Genomic DNA, 20,197 nt, shown 5'->3' with positions numbered 1-20,197 from the left:
AAATATATAAACAGATCATGAATTTGTGAAAAACCTGCACACAGATTTTAAATGAGCCACTAAACTATTAGTAATATTCTGCTATAGATATTTTATTAGCTTTATCAGTGATTATTGTATAATAATAATTCTTGTTTTTTAGCTGCAGAGGAAACTGCTGTCACCAGATCTTCTGTTGAAAGGGAAACATTTGACTCTTTGACTTTTCACTGTTTGCTTTTATTGAAGTTCTGTATCTCATGTTCCAGAGCAGGGTTCACCAACCTTTTTGAGACCGAGGGCTATTTCATGGGCACCAAGTGGTATGAAGGGCGCCACTAAAAACCTCTTAGCCCCCCCCCCCCAAAAAAAACAAAAAAACAACACAATTTGAGGACTTCCTTTTGTGTGCCCTATTTTTATTTGCTCATTTTACACACAAAAACATGCATGAATTTTCTAGACTCGTATTACAGGGGGGGGTCAAACTCAGTTGCAGAGGGAGCCTAATTTCAAAACAGACTTTAGGTTGCAGCCGAACAAGATAAATATTTATTGAACACACTAAAGCTAAACTTTTAAACCTTTAAAACTTAAACTGAATTTTAACTTTTTAAACATAAATGTAAATAAAAACAGACAGGAATACTAATCCTCACATTAATGGATTACTCAACCACCTCAACCTATTCTCAAAATCTTTACATTACATGAATCATAAGAATGTCCAGAAATTGTGTAATTTATTTGATCTATTTAAACTTTTGTAATAGACCCTTACTTTTAGTGATTATTTTTTAAGTTATATTTGTTTACATATTTGGGTTTTCTTTGTCTACCTTTATCTCAGAATTGATATTGTTGTCATTGACAGACATGCCGTGGTTGTTTGTTGAATATTTGCTTCAATAAAAAAAAAAAAAGATTTTTTTTTGGGTGCATTCCCTACACCTGAGGTTCGTTCCAGCCTGCTTTGACTTGGTGGGGAACCCAGAACGACCACGCCCAGATCTGCAAAGCTGGAACAGAAGCTTCAGGGGGATTTACTGCCTTTGCTGCACTTTGGGTCACCTGTTGTGACTTGCTCCTCTTGCTGCTTCTGATCTTCAACTTCCAGGTGCGGGCAGCTCTGTCTTCCAGTCTCAGTCACGGTTCATGATGTCTGCAGCAGAGTTCTTGTCTGTTTCTGGTTCTAGTCTGTGGATTTCTGCATGTGTGTGGTTCTGGTTCTGTTCACATGTTGAAGGTAAGTTCATGAATGTTCTGTTCTTTAGTTCAAGTTTCTGTTTGATGTTTAGAAACTTCCACCTTTTATGGTGGCGGTTCTTTCTAAAGACTATTCAATAAACTAACGTCTGGATTTGTAGAAAGTTTCTTTCAATGGATTCAGACACTTTGGGCATGTTGCACGACTATGTCAGGGCTTTGGGCTGAGGTTTGTGATTGTGGGCGGGTCAGCTTTGCTGGCTCCTCCCGTTGTGCCTTGGAGGAGTGAACTCAAACTTTTCACGTCACTGACTGGCTTTAAAAGCAGCAGCTCCTTCTTTCAGTTTCATTCTTGGTTCAGTCATGTTTGCAGCAACATTCTGTTCTGTTTCTGCTTCTTCTCAGGAGAATTGTTGAAACTTTGTTTCAATGTATTCAGACGGACAGAAAATGAGGAAAATTTGACACACACTTTCTTTGAATGTCGGACTTTTTGTTTTCTTGTTAAAAGTCAAAAATAATAGTAAAAAATAAATAATAATAATAATTTACCTCCCCTGGCTTGTTCTTTTCCTGTTATTAAGTTATACTGTTTTGTCTTGGAGCGTTGTGATCAATAAAGTTATTTTAAAGAATTGAATTTGCCGGTTAAGATCAACTGAGTGAGCATGCGCGATGAGTCTCTTTATTTAACTACCATAGAACTGAACTTTTTAGAATGTTATTGATCCTCTGGAGGAGAAATGATCTTGATTCTATAGTTCTGCTAATTCATTTTGTTTTAATTTTTTTTACCGTTGCAACAGTCTGCTGCAGTTGTCCTATTAGCTCAGAGTTAGTTTAGTTCTTTTGGTTCGTTATCTTCTTATTATCAGACCATTTTAACAGACATGCACCTTTTTTCACTCCGTCTTAATGCAATGTTCTGCTGGTGCATCGTTGATACAATCAGCTGTTGACGCCTGATTGTTGAAATGAACACAGACGTCTTCGTCAACCTGAAGATGCTGGAAAGTCGTGGGAGGAATAGCAAGTAGCAAACATTAGACCACTCCCACCAGTGAGAGGACTGATCTAGTGTGTTCTGACAAGTCTGCGTTTCAGTCTTGGTTCAGTCCTGATGGATGAATTCTGGTCTGTTTCTGCTTCTTCTCTGCAGAAAAGTTGAAAGTTGTTTCAATGTATTCAGACAAATGCAAAATGATTAAAATGTGGAAGATTTGACACACAGTTACATTATACTGGGAACTTTTTATTCTTCTGTTAATTTGAAAGTAAAAGTCTGTTAAATTTCTTCTAAAACTTCTGCTGTGAATATTTCAAACCATGTTTTAGTTTGTTTTCCTCAAATGTTCCTCAGAAACTGAGTATTCAGTCAGTGATCAAAGACTTTAAAGTAGAAACTGTTTTGGTAGAAATGAGGTGAAAGACTGAAAACATTTGACTAAATGAATAATCATCAGGAATCATTGATTGAAATGTGTCTTTAGATAGAATTAGAAAAGACTATTGCTTTAATCCTCTTTACTCATTTCTGGATTGGATTCTAGTTTGGATTGGACTTTTATTTTGAAAGGATTTGTCTTTGGTCCAATCAAAGTCCCATGTCCTTTGGTCTGATATCTATGTGGACAGAAATACTTTGGATCTTTTAGAAGCAGAAATCAAACATTGAGAAGACATTTTCACTTGGAGGTAAAGACTCAGATTTAGAAAAGTTTCTTCCTGTTTTCTTTGTTTCCAGGTGAACCAATCATTGCTGCTCCTGGTGATGATGTCATCCTGCCGTGCCGCCTGGACTCTCAGGAGGATCTGCGTGGTTTCTCAGTGGAGTGGACCAAAGTGGACATGAAGCCTGATCCACAGGGCCGCATCCCTTTTGTGTTTCTGTACTGGGGAAGGACGATCATAACTGAAAACATGAGCGAGTCGTTTATCCTGAGAGTGTCTCTGGACCAAGACGGACTAAAACGAGGAGACGTGACGTTAAAGATCAGGAACGTGTCGCTCCAGGATGAGGGGAAGTACAGCTGCTTCATTCCTGGGAAGAACTTCAGGGAGACGGTTCAGCTGGTTGTTGGTGAGTTTGCTCTGCAGGTTCTCCCTCACATGAAGAACATTTGTCCTGAACAGCAGGCAGGAAATGATGTCATCTCTTTGTTTCAGAGCCAAACGGAGTCAGAGCTCCAACCATGGAAACATCCCAGGTTGACATCATCTCCACTCCAGATCCAGGAGGAGACCGGATCTGGATCAGTCGCTCCAGACCGGCTCTCTGGATCAGTCTTGGACTTTTTCCCTCAGTGATCCTCTCTGCTGTTTGTGTTTGTGTCTGTCAGAGGAAACAACCAGAAGTGAGTCCTGAATTCTCTGATCTCTCATCTTTCTGCAGGAATCTTCAGTTTCTAACATCCTTTCTTTTCTTCATGTAGGGTCAGAAACCTCCTCTGGTCTAAAGACATCCCATCTCTCCAAAGCTGCTTTGATGGTCTTCAAGGATTGAAGAGACTTTCTGAAGCTGCAGCCACATGGAGACGCTACACGCCCGTCACCGCTGTGTTACCGTGGATGGAAACTGGTCCATGAAGACGTGACGATGCTCTGGTTCTGACCCGTTTCTGCCTGATGGTTGGAACTCCTTCATTTATCTGGAGAACCTTCTGGAGCTGTTTCTGCGGTTCTCAACTCCTGAACTCTGAACGTGTGCTGGATCACCGTAAAGTCTGAAGGTCTGAGGTTTAGGACGATGTTTGTGGATCTCAGTGGTTTGAAGTGTTGATCCAGGTTGATCTGAAGTGTTGAGAGTTTGTTTCATGTTCTCCTTCAGGAACCGACCCACAGCAGGTCTGTTCAGGTTCCTGTGGTTCTTGGTGTTCTTCTAGACAACATCAAAGGTGTCTGTGAGCTAAAATGTTGGAAGTTCTACCAGAAGAAAGTGAAATGAACACAGACAGACAGTTGAAACCTGAGAGTCTCAGGGTTTTTTCAAACTGAAAGTGACCTCAAGAGGTCGTGTCATAAAGGGGAGATATTGTGTTGTCTGAAAGAATAACCCGTCCCTGATATTTATTATAATAGGAAGGATTTTGCTCACTTAGCTGTGATTTTTTTGGTGATATTTTCCTGAAGCTGCTCTTATATCTAGACTCTTATTACCTCTGCAACAAATAAATGCAAACCGCACAGTTCAAAACTTTTACATTTATGTATTTAATCAATGTGTTGTGGGCCGTCAGGGCCTTCAAAACCTCTGAAGGCCTAAAAAATAACTGAATCATGTTGTCAGTGTTCTGACTTTTCCCTAACAAAGAGAGGAACCACACAGGAGATGAGAATTTTTGCTAGACTTTGCAGAAGGAGAAGCTTGTCTGTCACAGAGGAGTTCTGGCTTCCCACGTCATTGTTTTCTTACTCAAAGATAGAATTGAGACCATAATATTACTGTGATTAGCGTGTAAGAAAACGATAATTACGTAACCCTAACACATGTAGTAATAATATTTTGTCCATGCATACTCATTCAATCATCCCAAATGGTCCGTCCATTCCCTTTTATTGTGTTTATGACGGTTATGCTGCTTCCAGACAGACGTATTTTTGCATTGGACTATTTAACCAATCGCATTTCAGCTGTACTTTTTTGCCAGGCAGGGTAAGAGCCTTCAATCTCTGTTCTGAAGGTCCTGTGATGCGAAATCAATGTTGGTCATTCATTTCTTTCAACCAATCAGATTTTGAGATGGTGTCAGCAGGGCCTTCTAGCAGGCCAAGGCAATGTCCCACTTTTCAGACCTTCTGATTGGACAGTAGTTTCAGGAAGTCACATGCAGCCTCGTCCAGTTTGACACAGATCCACAGAGAACTTCTGGATCGGTTAAACAGACTGACTGTGATGTACTCCATGGAGGATTTAGTTAGGTTTAAGGTGAAAACCCAAGTGAAGGCATTTATTATGATAAATACCATAATAAATAATATTCATAATGTATGTGATTGTTTTCAATGTGTTTGTGCTGGTTGTAGTTGCATGGTGAGATTTCTTTACAGTTTTGTTAATCCAGTTTATTTAGAGAAATAAAAATGTTTCATGAAGGGTTAAATGATTCGGACGTAGCTCTACTGAAGGCCCAGGTGTGTAATGTACGATCCACCACTGGATTTAAGAGAGAAATGTCACAGCATAAAAACAACTGTGAAGGTAAAACTGTGAAATCAATAAAAAGATGAATCCTCATGTTTTAATGGTCTGGATCTTTTTTCCTGAGAAGATGCTGCTCTATCTGGTTTACATTTCCTCTGGATGGAGGAGCAGCTGACAGACGTTTCCATGGAAACCACTTCCATCTTTCTGCTTTGATCTTCTGTCAGAAATACTGTCAGGAAGATGTTGGAGCTTTGATTGGGTCTTCTGGTGTTCCAAAAGAGGACGATGTCACACTAGACACCAGAAAAGTGTCTCCACTTCCATCATTCCAGAGTCCGTCCTGGAAAAACCTTCAGCTTTCATTTCCAGTTGGTTTTCTGGAACCAGCAGCAGAGCCTCTGCTGGGATTTGAGCAGAACAGAAACAAAGCTCCTGAAATCCAGGAGACGACTGCAGCAAAGTCAGACGGATCCCAACCGTCAACTTCAACCTGCTGTTTGGAGGAAACTGAGGAGCTGAACATCCAGTGGGCAGATGAAGGAGCTCTCAGGCATGAAGTCCAACTGAAACCCACAAACTTCTGTCCAGAAAAACATGAAGATGTCTGATGATGTCATTTCTGATGGTTCTAGCGTGGAGCTCCATCCCTGTAGGACTCAGTCTGAGAAGATTCTTCCAGCAGCAGCAGGACCTTCAGGAGAAAGGAGTTCAGAAGCTGCAGCTTCAACCTTCAACCTTCAGTCAGAGCTGAGGAAACACCTTCTAAGGTTGGACCAGAACCAGAGGGACGCTTCATTTAAGGAGGAACTCATTCACAGTCCAGAACCACGGAGAAGAAGACCAGGAAGGAGTCCATCCATCAGAGGAACAGATCATGGAGATGTTGGAGATCAATGCAGGGAAGCAGATGGAGACGCTGAGAGGAGGAAGAGTGATGATGCTGCTGAAAGGAGGAAGAGGTTGGAGACACCAGGGAAGAGGAGGAAGACCAAAGAGGAGGTGGATGATGGAGAGAAGGAGGACATGAGGGTGGAGGATGCAGAGGAGAAGGTGGGATGGAGGTGAGATGATGTCACTAAAACGTTGGATTAAATGGAGTCAAAATTCTGTTTTTTCAACAGTCTGACCCTGTTCTGGTCCTCTTTCACAATAAAAGTCCAGATTTATTTTCCTAATGCAGTCTTTAAACAGCTGAGAGTTCTTTATTCAGGTTTCTACTCACAGGTTGTCACAGTAGCAGGTCTCTAGCGCCCCCATGTGGCTGCTTGAACCTTCACCTGTAGAGACGGAGCAGCAGCTCTGATGAGTCAGCATATTTTAATGCTTTCATTAAATGAAAATAAAAACATTCATCTGAACCGGTTTAATGTCAGACAATATTTTCACGGACCGGCCTGTGCCAGGATGAAGTTGGCGTCTGATTTTTGTAGCTTCCAGTTTAACTTTGGAGGCTAAAGTTCATCTTCATCCTCTGTCAAATATCTGCAGATGGTTTAAACTTGATTTGTTTTCTATGTTTCATGCAGGAAACATTCAAATGTGATCCAGATTTTTCCTTAAACCCAAAACTGTCAAAGTGGAAGAGAAACAAATCAGACACCAACTTCAGCCTCGTCCAACTTTTTAGAAAGTAGTGGATGGATTTTCAACACAGAACCTCCACAAGCATCAAGAATGACCGGATGTGGAGGAGAGAATCCAGTAGTTTTTCAAAATAAAACTTCCTTCAGAATTTGACTAGAAATACAACAGAAAAAAGGAAAGTCTTGTTTTTTTCTCTGCAGATCGATACCAGAACCGGTTTGCTGTCCGGGTTTGGGGACCACTGCATTCCAGCAGGAGAAACTAAAGTTTAGTGAATTTGTGACTCACGTTTTCTTTACGTCTCTCATTTTAACGACACAAACAGCAGAGAGGATCAATGAGGTCCAACCTCCAAGAAGGATCCAGAGAGCCGGTCTGGAGCGACTGATCCAGATCTGGTCTCGACTTTGTGTAACCCTTGTGCTAACCTAAGCACTTTACCATAGGGAGTTGGGTCATCTAGACCCACTAGACAGTGCTCTGAACCTTTTTTCTTCAATGATTTGTGATCTTCACTGGTGTCCATGGATTACATGAAATCTTTCCACCTTTATCCACCTTTGTCAGGGTAGGAGAACATATCAATCTCAGATAGCACAAGGGTTAATCCATAAAAGTCATGAAAAGAGCTTGAAACCCCGCTAGCATTGAGCTAGCAAGCATGGCTAACAAAGGAGAACATTGTTTATAATGAATGGTGATAGTTTTTCATGCAGCGTCTTACTTTCTAACATCTTTTTTCACTAGCAGCTACTGGTGGAGCTCCTCATCTGACTGTGCTGCCGTCCTCTGGTTACATAAAGTACACGTTTGATAGTTTATTATAGTAAAAGATTTGAAATACATGGGTGAAGGAGTTGTGTTGTGCTAAGTCCTCAAGACAAGTGTTTGAGTTAGACTGTTCCTCTATCACAGGTTTCCTGTGATGTCATTTCCGGGTGAGCTATTCCCAGTGCTAGTCGTGTGTGACTGCTGTCCTCTTGTTTGGCATTAGCCTTACTACTATTGCTTACTCTAAGGGTTATCTGGGTTAATATTCACATCTAGTACCTTTTATTAGCGAATTCACCACTGTTAAACCGCTTGCTGTTCACTTTCTCATTTTGCTTAATAGACCACTTCTCTTTACCTAAACACCGCTAGCCTTAGCTTAAAACCTGGCATGGCCACCACTCCTTCCGCCTCTCCTCCTCTCTCCTGCCCCATGTGCCATATGTTTAGTGATGACCCTGCCTCCTTTAGTGAAGATAGCGGTAGGTGTGTTAAGTGTAGTCTTGTGTTAGACTTGGAGGCCAGGCTGGAGCAGTTAGAACCGCGGCTCCGCACACTGGAAGCTAAGCCGGCTAGCCAGGTCGTTACTCGTAGCGCGGGCCACGCTACCAGGGCTAACTTAGCTAGCACCCTAGCGCCCTCCCAACAGCCGGGAGACAGTCAGGGGTTTGTACCGGTTGGGAGGAAACATAGTGCTAAACGCAAAAACTTAGAGCACCCGAGACTCCACGTTAGTAATAGGTTCTCCCCCCTCAGCGACACACCCGCTGAACACTCAACTCTGGTTATAGGCTCTTCTGAAGTTAGAAACGTGGAGCTCCCAGCGGTTACAGTCAGGTGTTATCCGGGGGCCAGAGTTGGTGACATCGAGGGGAACCTTAGGATGTTAGCTCAGAGTAAGTCCAGGTTCCGTCGAGTCGTGATTCACGCAGGCAGTGATGATGCCCGACGGAGACAATCAGAGGTAAGTTAAACGTAGCTTCAGTGTGAAAACTGGCTAAGACGATGTCCGACACTGTCATTTTCTCTGGTCCCCTGCCGAACTTAGTCAGTGATGAAATGTACAGCCGCTTTTCATCATTTAACCGCTGGCTTTCTAGATGGTGCCCAGAAAACGGCGTTGGTTTTGTGGATAACTGGAGCGCGTTTTGGGGGAAGCCCGGTCTCATGCGGAGAGACGGCGTCCATCCCACCCGGGACGGTGCCGCTCTTCTTTCTAGAAACATTTCTGCTAGCCTTAGTCTGTTAACCTGACAATCCAGAGACGAGACCCGGGCGCAGAGCAGCAGTGTAAAACGCTCCTCTGAGCCTCCCTTAGGGTTAGTGCCGGTGCAAAACCCATGCAGGGAAAGTCAAGCAGGTCCTAGCTTTAGCTTATGTGCTGAAGACAAATGAAAGGAGCGCGTCATAGAAACCTTAAAGTGACAGACAGCAGTTCTCACAAGCAGAATTATGATGTAATTAAATGCGGTTTATTAAACATTAGATCCATTTCCTCCAAGTCCCTCTTAGTCAACGAGTTAATTACTGATAAAAACCTTAGTCTTTTAGCCTTAACAGAAACTTGGCTCCATCAGGATGACTATGTTAGATTGAATGAAGCAACCCCCCCCACTTATGCTAACTATCAGAAATCCAGGATTTCAGGTAAAGGAGGTGGTTTGGCAGTAATATCACAGTCTAGCTTACTTCTCAGCCCTAAAGTTAAAAATGCTTATAATTCATTTGAAAACATCATATTGTCTTTAAGTCACCCAAACAGGAAAACTCCAAAACCTGTTTTACTCATAATTATTTATCGCCCCCCCGGCCCATATTCAGAATTTTTAACTGAGTTTTCCGACTTCCTATCGACTATTGTCTTAGATTCTGATCAAACTATAATATTAGGGGATTTTAATATTCATGTTGATGACCCCAGTGACTGCCTAGGAAAGGCTTTTGCAGCTTTATTAGATGATGTTGGTTTCACCCAAAAGGCCTGTTCACACCGGGACGAATTTCGCCGGCGATTTTCGCCGACGTTTAACGCCTCGTGACTAAACAAAGGGCACCAACGAGAGTGTGCACACCGACGCGAAAAAACGCCACGCGTTAAAGCGTCAAAAAAAAAAAACGCCTCGGGTTCGTTTTTTTTTTTCGACGCGTCGCGTCGAAATCTACTCGACCAATGAGAATGGCGCTTTTGCTCACGTGTCTGGAGCTTCTGAAGTTACAGTAAAACACAACTTGGGGGCGCTCAAAAACAAAACTGCCTTGCTGAGCACACATACCAGCGAAGAAGATAGACGCCAAGTAGCGTCTACACTCCCGCGAAGCAATAATGACGGACATTCTAAAACATCCCCGAACCAAACACCAGTTGGAGCTACTGGTGCTTGAAATATTCATGTTTTCTTTGTTTGATTCTGACAAGCGGGTAAATACTTGCTCTCTTCTTCTGAGTGAAAAGCGACTTTAAGAAGCGTAAAGTTGCGCAACGCCACCTTGTGTACAGGAGTATTTCTGTTTACATTAAGCGCCATCTAATGTCAGGGAATGAAATTGCATGTTCACTCCACTCATCGTCAGCGAAAATCGCCTGGGTGTGAACACAAAAAACGTGGCGAAAAACGCTGGCGAATAACGCCTGGCGAATAACGCCTGGCGAATATTCGTCCCGGTGTGTACGGGCCTAAAGTGTGAATGAACCCACTCACTGTCATAAGCACACCCTGGACCTTGTTCTAACCCATGGTATAGAGATCAGCCAGCTGAGTGTCCTTCCTCTTAACCCCATCATTTCTGATCACTTTCTGATTACCTTCCAGTTTACACTGGAACATCCTTCTGTCCCAGTGAATAAGAAACAGCTTAGAAGAACCTTAACTGACCGTTCTGTGTCTGAGTTTAAACACACAGTTCAGCCAGTACTTAGTGATATTCTGAGAAAATACTCTGAGTCCAGCTCCCATAGCATCAGTCCTAGTATAAATGACCACTTTGTTAATGATGCCTTACAAGCCCTCAGGAGTACACTCGATGTTGTTGCCCCCTTGAAACCTAAGTTCGTCAGACAAAACCGAGTAGCACCGTGGTTTAACGCTGAAACTCGTTCTCTTAAACAAGAAACCCGTAAGTTGGAAAGAGAATGGCGCCGCTCCGGTTCAGAGCAGTCTCTGAATATCTGGAAACATAGCCTTTTAAATTATAAAAAAGCCCTGCGTAGAGCTAGAAGCCAGTACTATTCAACCTTAATATCAGAGAATGGAAATAATCCAAGATTTCTTTTTAGCACTATTGCTAAATTAACTCGCAGTCAGAGCTCAGTAGAACCACATGTTCCTGTTTCTCTCAGCTCTGATGATTTTCTTACATTTTTCGATAGTAAAATCTCAAATATTAGACATAAGTTAAATCAAGTTATTCCTACTATCAGCCCAGAGCAGGCTGAAGCGGTAGAAGTGGAGGCATCCATAGAAACCTCTGTAACATTGGACTGCTTCACTGCTGTGGATCAAGCGGAAATAACATCAATTATTACGTCCTCCAAATCCTCAACGTGTCTGTTAGACCCAATTCCCACTAGACTTTTTAAAGAAACTTTTCCCCTAATTAATGATCCCATATTAACAATGATAAATGCCTCTCTGGAAACGGGTTACGTGCCACAGTCTTTTAAATATGCAGTTGTTAAACCTTTTCTGAAAAAGCCCAGTTTGGATCCTAGCATCTTGGCCAACTATAGACCAATATCAAACCTGCCCTTTATTTCTAAAATCCTAGAAAGAGTTGTAGTTAAGCAGCTTTACTGCCACCTAAAGGACAACAGCCACTTTGAAGACTTTCAGTCGGGGTTTAGACCCCACCACAGTACAGAAACTGCACTAGTTAGAGTCTCTAATGACTTGTTATTGGCCTCAGAAAAGGGACTACTTTCTATTCTGGTCCTGTTGGACCTCAGTGCAGCCTTTGACACTATCGACCACGGTATTTTACTCCATAGATTAGAGCAGGACATAGGGATCAGAGGATCTGCTCTCCAGTGGTTTAAATCCTATCTGTCTGATAGGTATCAGTTCGTTAATGTAAATGGCCATTCCTCTCAGTGCACTCGAGTCAACTATGGAGTCCCACAGGGCTCAGTCTTGGGACCGATCCTGTTTACGCTTTATATGTTACCCCTAGGAAACATAATCAGGAAACACAGCATTAATTTTCATTGTTATGCCGACGATACGCAGTTGTATTTATCCATGAAGCCTGACCAGAATGACCAGATAGAGAAACTGAACGCCTGCATCAGAGACATCAAGACCTGGATGACAATTAATTACCTCCTCTTGAACCCAGAAAAAACTGAGGTCATTATACTTGGACCTAAAAACCTCAGAGATGCTCTGTCTGCTCAGATAGTCTCCCTGGATGGCATAAGTATAGCCCCCAATTCCACAGTTAGAAACCTTGGGGTTTTATTTGACCAGGATTTATCATTTAAGGCTCACATATCTCAGGCGTGTAGAACTGCCTTTTTTCACCTGCGGAATATTGCTAAGATCAGAAATCTACTTTCTAAGAGTGATGCTGAAAAACTCATCCATGCATTTGTTACGTCGAGGCTGGATTACTGTAACTCCTTGTTAGCAGCGTGTCCTAAGAGTTCCTTAAGAAGTCTCCAGCTTGTTCAGAACGCAGCTGCTAGATTGTTAGCAGGAACTAGCAGAAGAGATCACATCACTCCTGTGTTAGTTTCGCTCCATTGGCTCCCAGTTGATTCCAGAATCAAGTTCAAGATCCTCCTGTTAACCTATAAGGCCTTACATGGAATGGCCCCGTCCTATATTAAGGACCTCATAGTCCCTTACCATCCAATGAGAACACTTCGCTCACAAAATGCAGGACTGCTTGTGGTTCCTAGAATTAGTAAAAGTACGGTTGGAGGTAGAGCGTTTAGCCACCAAGCCCCTGTCTTATGGAATAAACTCCCAGCTCATGTAAGAGAGGCCGACTCAGTTTCTACATTCAAAGCTAGACTGAAAACATTCCTCTTTGGACAGGCTTATTGTCAGACTAGTTAGTATTCAGAGATTATTTAACTTAATGTTAATTTGTTTAAATTAAACTTAATAATAACTATTTCTTTTAAAAGGCTGCTAGAAGTTGAAGCTGGGGTAACTATGGTGCACTGGGGTTCTGTCCTCTTTCCTGTTTTTACTTCTACCCTTCCTCTCCTCTATTCTTGATCATAATTTATTATTTAGTTCTCCATGCCTCTGTTTGGTGCAGTGCGATTCATGTATTGTCCCTCTTTTCCTCTCCCCTCCTGGGGAGTGGGAGTGCTTCCAGACTCCAGTTGGCTCATCCGTGCTCCAGTTCCTGACCGAGTACCTCGTCTCTGCTCCTGCTCCTACACCTGGCTGTGGTTCCTGTCTCCGGCTCGACTCGCGCATTTGACTGTCCCCACAACCACGGCTGGATGAAGCTCGTCTGCTGGACTTTTATATATGTAGTAGTAGAGTTAGATAAGTTAATCCTTCTCTAAGATTTCTGGTAAATCGCCTGTCCGTCCTGGGGGAGGATCCCTCCTTCATGTGGGCACCCCTGAGGTTTCTTCGTTTTTTCCGGAATCCGGTTTTTTTGGGAGTTTTTCCTTACCGCGAAGGGGGGTCTAAGGGCAGGGATGCCAGTATAGCTTAGTCAGTTTGTTAGTTCATTTTAGTATTTTTCTATTGAACTCTTTGTATTCGTGATCCTTTTGATTTCATGTTTTACTTTGAAGCCCATCGAGACGACTGTTGTTGTGATTTTGGGCTATACAAATAAAATTGAATTGAATTGAATTGAATGAAGGACTCACCATTTGATACTGGTATTTTGACGTAAGACTTGTAGTGTTACCTGCAGACTGACGAGGGACGTATCAAGGGGGAAGAGATGGCTTCCAAGCATTTTTCATAGTGAAGAAAAACGTTATCTACGAACGTGCAAAATTCAACAAGAGAAAGCAAGAAGAAAATGAGACTGTGGATGCATCTGTTACTGCACTGTATGCATTAGCAGAACACTGTGGCTATGGGACACTTCATGATGAGCTCATACGTGATCGACTGGTGGACGGTTTGTCAGATAAACGCCTGTCTGAACGCATGCAGCTAGACCCGGATCTTACGCTGGATAAAGCGATTAACATGGCACGACAGAGCGAGGAAGTGAAAAGGCAGCAATCTTCACTGCAAGGTGACACCAGGACACAGCCAGGAGATGCTAAATGTGTTGACAGGGTGCACAAAAGCAGCAGAAAGTTTAAAACCAAATCACATCCAGACGTCAAACAGAGCAAATCGTGGAGGCCTCAACACAGTAAACCAAATGCACAGTGTCATAAGTGCAGCAGTTCATCACCACATCCAAAACGTGAGTGTCCAGCTAATGAAACAGTATGTCATGCATGTGGAAAAAAGGGACATTACATGAGAGTGTGTAAAAATAGAAAGACTTTGAATGAAGTGGAGGAAGATGTCAGTGCCTTATTTCTTGGCAGTGTTACCAACAATGGAGAGACGTGGATGGTAAACATTCTCATAAACAACAGAAGCGTGTCATTCAAAATAGACACAGGAGCTGATGTCACAGTTTTGCCACTTCATGGGTTCAAAGAAATCTTCAGAGACATTTGCCCACCCACTCTTCAAAAACCAACCAAGCCTCTGTTTAAGCCGTTGGAAGTCCTCGGTTCACAGAGATGAGACTAAGGAAAGGAGCTAAAGAAGCAAGAGAGGATGTGTACATCCTGAAACACCTGCACACAGCATTGCTGGGAAGACCTGCTATCCACAAGTTGGAGTTAGTTACTGGAATAGACACTCTCAGCATCGAAACACTAAAAGTCAGCTACCCAAAACTGTGCAGCGGTCTTGGTGAAGTGAAGCAGCCATACAACATCAAGTTAAGGCCAGATGCTCAGCCTTTCTCATTAAAGACACCTCGGAGAGTTCCATTGCCGCTCATGGACAAAGTGAAGCAGGAACTGTCCCGCATGGAAGACTTAGGTGTGATAAGCAAAATAGAGGAGCCAACAGACTGGTGTTCTGGCATGGTGGTGGTACCCAAAAAGAAAACAGACAAGGTGCGTATTTGTGTTGATCTCACACACCTCAACCTTTCTGTGTGTCGAGAAAAATACATCCTGCCATCAGTGGAAGAGACATTAGGCAAATTGGCTGGAGCCAGAATTTTCAGCAAACTGGATGCTAATATGGGATTTTGGCAAATTCCCCTCACAGAAGGGTCAGCCAAGTACAACACCTTTATTACACCTTTTGGCCGTTACTATTTTAGGCGGTTACCCTTTGGCATTGCTTCTGCTCCTGCACATTTCCAGAACAGAATGTCAGAAGTCATAAACAGTCTGGAAGGTGTGGTTTGTCACATGGACGATGTGTTGGTTTGGGGCAGAACACAGGAAGAACATGACACTCGCCTACACGTTGTGCTTAAAAGGCTGCAGGAGGCAGGCATTTCACTGAATGTGGAAAAATGTGAGCTGTCAAAGCAGGAAGTGATCTTCTTAGGACATGTCATCTCAACCAATGGCATCAGTCCTGATGAGAAAATGAGAGAACCAACAAATGTTTCTGAACTGAGGAGTTTTCTAGGAACAGTTAATCAGCTTGGAAAATTCATCCCTCAGCTGGCAGAAAGAGACAAACCTCTGAGAGATCTTCTTTCTAAAAAGAACCACTGGGTGTGGGGGATTGACCAGGCTCAAGCATTTCAAGATTTAAAAGACTCTTTGGCCTCACCTCCAGTGTTGGCCGTGTATGATCCAAATCGGGACAGTAAAGTCTCAGCAGATGCATCGTCGTATGGACTAGGGAGCGTCCTACTCCAAAAATGGGGCAGCGATTGGCGTCCTGTGGCTTATATCTCACGCTTTCTCACGCCAACAGAGCAGAGATACGCACAAATAGAAAAAGAAGCCTCAGCACTCACTTGGGCTTGTGAAAGGTTCAGAAACATCCTGATAGGCAAGCACTTCCAGATGGAGACTGACCACAAACCTCTCCTGAGTTTGTTAGGGTCCAGCAACTGGATGCCCGTCCTCCACGCATTCAACGGTTTAAAATGCGCCTTATGGGTTATTCCTACTCAATATCGCATGTGCCAGGAAAAAGCTTGTGGACGGCAGACATGCTATCACGTGCTCCCCTGTTGAATAATGAAACACCGGATGACAAGGAGTTGCTGGAGGACACAAATATATATGTGGACAGGATAATGGAGAACCTACCAGCAAGCACCTTCTATTTGGATCACCTGAAACAAGAGCTGCAACAGGACAGTGTGTGTGCACGTGTGATGCAACTCTGTGAGCAAGGATGGCCGACTCACTACAACGGTGAACCAGCAATCAGACCCTACTGGGCGGAACGAGCATCACTCTCAGTACATGATGGACTGCTGCTCAAGGGAGACAGGCTTGTTATCCCTTCTTCACTGAGATATGGGGTGCTCACAACACTGCATTAAGGTCACCAAGGAGTCGTGAAACGTGCACAGCAGTCGGTGTGGTGGCCTGGATTAAGCCAACAGATAAATGAGTTAGTTCTCTACTGCCGGATCTGCAGTAAAGAGAGGCATAATCCTGCAGAGCCGTTGTTGCCAACCCAGTCCCCAGGAAGACCGTGGCAAAAACTGGGAGCAGATTTGTTCGTGCTGGGAGCTAAAACTTACCTGCTAGTAGTGAATTATGCATCCAGATTTGTGGAAATCGCTTTGCTTACAACCACAAAGTCTGCAAACGTAATTCACCACTTAAAATCTATCTTTGCACGCCACGGCATTCCAGAGCAGCTGGTGACAGACAACGGGCCTCAATTCTCTGGAGCTGTTTTTGCAGAGTTCGCACAATCTAATGGATTCCATCACATCACCAGCAGTCCCAAACATCCTCAGAGTAATGGTGAGGCTGAGAGAGCAGTCAAGACCATAAAAGAACTCCTGAAGAAAGCGGCTGATCCCTATCTTGCACTGCTGGCATACAGAGCTACTCCACTGAACGGATACAGCCCTGCTCAGCTTCTCATGGGGAGGAGGCTTCGCACCACAGTGCCGACATTTCCGGCTCTTCTACAACCTGCTCTTCCCGACATGGAGGCTGTTTCACATAAGGAGAACAAGAAGAGGATGAAAGATGCACAGCTGTTCAATCAGCACCATCAAGCACGGAACCTTCACCAACTTGTTCCAGGACGAGAAGTGTGGATACCAGATCTAGGATCAAGTGGAGCTGTGGTGAGCAGACACACAACCCCTCGCTCATACATGGTTGAAGGACCTCATGGGACAGTAAGGAGAAATCAACGTCACCTTGTTGCCATGAAGACTTTACCCGAACAGAGCCAGAGCGACACAGAGCAACTGGTTTCAGTTGTGCTCCAGAACAACAACCACCAGAGTCGCTGATCCAGAACTCATCTGAACTGACATCTACCCCCAGAACCAGGTCTGGGGGAGCTGTTATAAAACCAACCAGACTGGATTTATAGATTGTTTAAATAATGAAACATTTTCAGCGATGTTGGACAAAAAGAATGTTTTGTATTATGTTGTTTTTTTTTATAATAGAAAGACTCTCCAACCTCAATGCAGAGTTCTTTGTAAGGGTTGTTAAACAATGACAGTTTAATAATTGTTTGTTCTATTTCAAAAAGGGGAGATGTGGTGTTATGCCATTGTTTAATTGGAAATCTGTTAATTATCCCTTGTGCTATCCTAGGCACTTTACCATTAAGAGGTGGGTCATCTAGACCCACTAGACAGTGAACCTTTTTTCTTCATTGATTTGTGATCTTCACTGGTGTCCATGGATTACATGAAATCTTTCCACCTTTATCCACCTTTGTCATGGTAGGGAGAACACCTCAATGGAAGGGGGGGGGTCATCTAAGATAGCACAAGGGTTACAGAACTACAGGGTCGCATTGTTATGACGTCACGGCTGTGTGAGGGCAGCGGGAAGCGTGGCTAGACCGAGAGACACATGTTGAAGGCTGTCTTAGGAATGTTTGAATAAAGCGCCCTAACAAGCAAACAGTTGGACCCTTATTTGTTTCCCTAAATTTAAATAACACGACAGGGCCATCGCCCGTATTGCCCGTTGCGAAAACCGCTACTGCCTAGAATGCATCATGCTCTCCATCATCTTCCATCTCTAAAGAAGGTACTGAAAAGATGGGAAACATATTTTCTACCATGTTTCCTAACATGAGCATGAACGTTTAGTCTGCCACAGACCTGGAGGACTAGAAGAAGGTTTAAAACAGGAACCGAAGAACTCTGAGTCTGAGCCTCTTTCTTCTTCAGGTACTGCTGGAGCAGGAACATTCTGCTGCCTGAAACCCACTGTTTCCTGAGGATAAATGATGCATTTCCATCTTCTCTTTTATCCCAGACATCCCTCCAGGTCTTCTTAGAAACCAGACCAAATCCAACCAGCTGGTTGTTCTCACTACCTGAAGGTGTCTCCACTGATCTTTCAGCTAAATAGTTTCTCAGATCTCTAATTTTGCATATTCCTGCAATACAAAAAACCTGCATATATATATAATCCATTAAATGCACAATAAAATACTGTAACCCCTGTTATGCATATTAACAATAGCATAAAAAATGTAATGTAACCCCTGTTCACCTCCACATTACCTTTGGTAAAATGAAAACGGTTTTGAAAACACGCACACACACACACACACTGCTCAACGTTTCTAGTTTGAAGACGTTCTTCTCATCCAGCTGTTATCCTCACTGCTGGAGTTTCATGTTCAACAATGACGGGAAGAGAAATGTCTTCAGATTAGAAACTTTGTCCTGTTATTATTTTTTACTTACATCATACTTTAACTTGTTGTGCTCTTGTGTTTTAACAGCGATCGGATGAACTCTGGCCGCAAGATTGTTGATGTTTTTCTTGTAAATTCCTCACTACTAAGACGGTGTGGAAACAGCGCCCCCAAAAACTCGCTAGTGGTGAAAAACTGTATTACATCCGAAACTACCATAGAGAATGAAGGGGAAGGGTCAGGTGCTTGGATACTGTAAATTCGCGATTGCGTAAATCTGCTGCGTTGTGATTGGCTACCTGCGTTGCAGCAGAATTGTCATTGGCTGTTACGTGTTACAATCTGCATATCTCTCCGATCAACTGCCACAGCTCCTACCTCCAGTGCGATCCTTGCTGATAGACTGTTTTACCGGATAGACAGCTTTTTTCTAACTTTTATTTATAGCAGCAGCTCCGTCTTCCTCCCTCAGTCATGGTTTGGTCACGATGTCTGCAGAGTTCTGTTGTGTTTCTACTTCTTCTGTGTGGATTTCTGCATGTGTGTGGTTCTGGTTCTGTTCACATGTTGAAGGTAAGTTCATGAATGTTCTGTTCTTTAGTTCAAGTTTCTGTTTTGATGTTTAGAAACTTCCACCTTTTATGGTGGTGGTTCTTTCTAAAGACTATTCAATGAACTAACGTCTGAATTTGGAGAAAGTTTGTTTCAATGGATTCAGACACAAAATGATGATAATCTTGAAGATTTGACACACAGTTTCTCTGTATGTGGAACTCTAGCTTTAATTTAAAAGTAAAAGTCTGTTACATTTGTACCCAAACTTCAGCTCTGTATCTTTCCAAACCATGTTTTAGTTTGTTTTCCTCAAATGTTCCTCAGAAACTGAGTATTCAGTCAGTGATCAAAGACTTTAAAGTAGAAACTGTTTTGGTAGAAATGAGGTGAAAGACTGAAAACATTTGACTAAATGAATAATTTCATTTTCAATACTTCAGAAGAGAGCAATACGAATCATACACAAAGTCAGTTACCTTGAGCACACAAATAAATTATTCATAGAATCAAAATTACTCAAATTTTACGATCTAGTAGAGTATTGTACCGCTCAAATAATATTCAAGGCCAAAAACAACTTATTACCCACAAATATCCAAAGGTTATTTATTACAAAAGAGGAAAAATACAATTTTAGGGAAAAAGATACATTTGTCATACATAAAGCACGTACAAATAAAAAGAGATTCTGTGTTTCAATTTGTGGAGTGAAGTTGTGGAACAGAACCAGTAAATGCTTGAAACAATGTCCAAACATAAAAGAATTTAAATATAGATACAGGAAGATGATCATGGATAAATATGTGCAAATACAAAAAAATACAGAATGTCAGCATTTATAAATCTGCATACTTTGACAATACGTTTTGTTATTCATTTGTATGTTGTTTGGAAATGAAAATTACATGTATATATGTACATATACACTTGGGTAGGGCACTGGACTCTGATGGTGGGAAAGTAAGGGCTTAGGGTAAAGGGGGGTGAGAGTTTATAAGATTTTTCTTCTTCTCACTCCCTTTTGGACTGGTGTTTATATCATTTTGTTTTGTTTTGTTTTGTATAATTTACTTGTCTTTTTCTTGTTTTTGTAAGTTTTGTCTCGTTCTTGTCTTATTCTGTTATTTTACATTTGTTT

General features: G+C 42.5%; 1 protein-coding gene and 1 long non-coding RNA gene across 3 annotated transcripts; one reads left to right on the top strand and one right to left on the bottom strand.

Moving 5' to 3' along the window:
* The first annotated feature begins 1,095 nt into the window (after nucleotides 1-1,095).
* Nucleotides 1,096-5,417, top strand: LOC111949252 (myelin-oligodendrocyte glycoprotein). Its single transcript, XM_023965986.2, has 4 exons — nucleotides 1,096-1,225; nucleotides 2,930-3,265; nucleotides 3,352-3,539; nucleotides 3,618-5,417. The coding sequence occupies exons 1-4, from the start codon at nucleotides 1,135-1,137 to the stop codon at nucleotides 3,639-3,641; spliced, it is 639 nt and encodes a 212-aa protein (XP_023821754.1). The 5' UTR covers nucleotides 1,096-1,134; the 3' UTR covers nucleotides 3,642-5,417.
* A 314-nt stretch (nucleotides 5,418-5,731) lies between these two features.
* Nucleotides 5,732-18,727, bottom strand: LOC111949258 (uncharacterized). 2 transcript variants are annotated; one of them, XR_002875266.2, is made up of 3 exons: nucleotides 18,554-18,727; nucleotides 6,552-6,606; nucleotides 5,732-6,272 (listed from the first exon to the last, which is right to left on the bottom strand). It is a non-coding gene; the product is annotated as an uncharacterized LOC111949258 (long non-coding RNA). The 2 variants fall into 2 exon arrangements; XR_013650868.1 differs by lacking the exon at nucleotides 18,554-18,727 and adding an exon at nucleotides 7,202-7,785.
* Between the last annotated feature and the right edge of the window lie 1,470 nt (nucleotides 18,728-20,197).

The sequence above is a fragment of the Oryzias latipes genome, chromosome 18 (assembly GCF_053564925.1).
Source record: "Oryzias latipes strain Hd-rR chromosome 18, Olatipes_Hd-rR_3.1".
Taxonomy (NCBI): domain Eukaryota; kingdom Metazoa; phylum Chordata; class Actinopteri; order Beloniformes; family Adrianichthyidae; genus Oryzias; species Oryzias latipes.
The sequence above is the reverse complement of the archived record's forward strand: the minus strand, read 5'-3'. Positions and strand labels throughout refer to the sequence as shown.

Excerpts from the sequence above, each read along its gene's own strand:
- LOC111949252 (XM_023965986.2), top strand. The coding sequence starts at position 1,135 with ATGATGTCTGCAGCAGAGTTCTTGTCTGTTTCTGGTTCTAGTCTGTGG. Across the intron at positions 3,266-3,351 it reads GACGGTTCAGCTGGTTGTTG|AGCCAAACGGAGTCAGAGCT; the intron begins GTGAGTTTGCTC and ends TCTTTGTTTCAG. Across the intron at positions 3,540-3,617 it reads GTCAGAGGAAACAACCAGAA|GGTCAGAAACCTCCTCTGGT; the intron begins GTGAGTCCTGAA and ends TTCTTCATGTAG.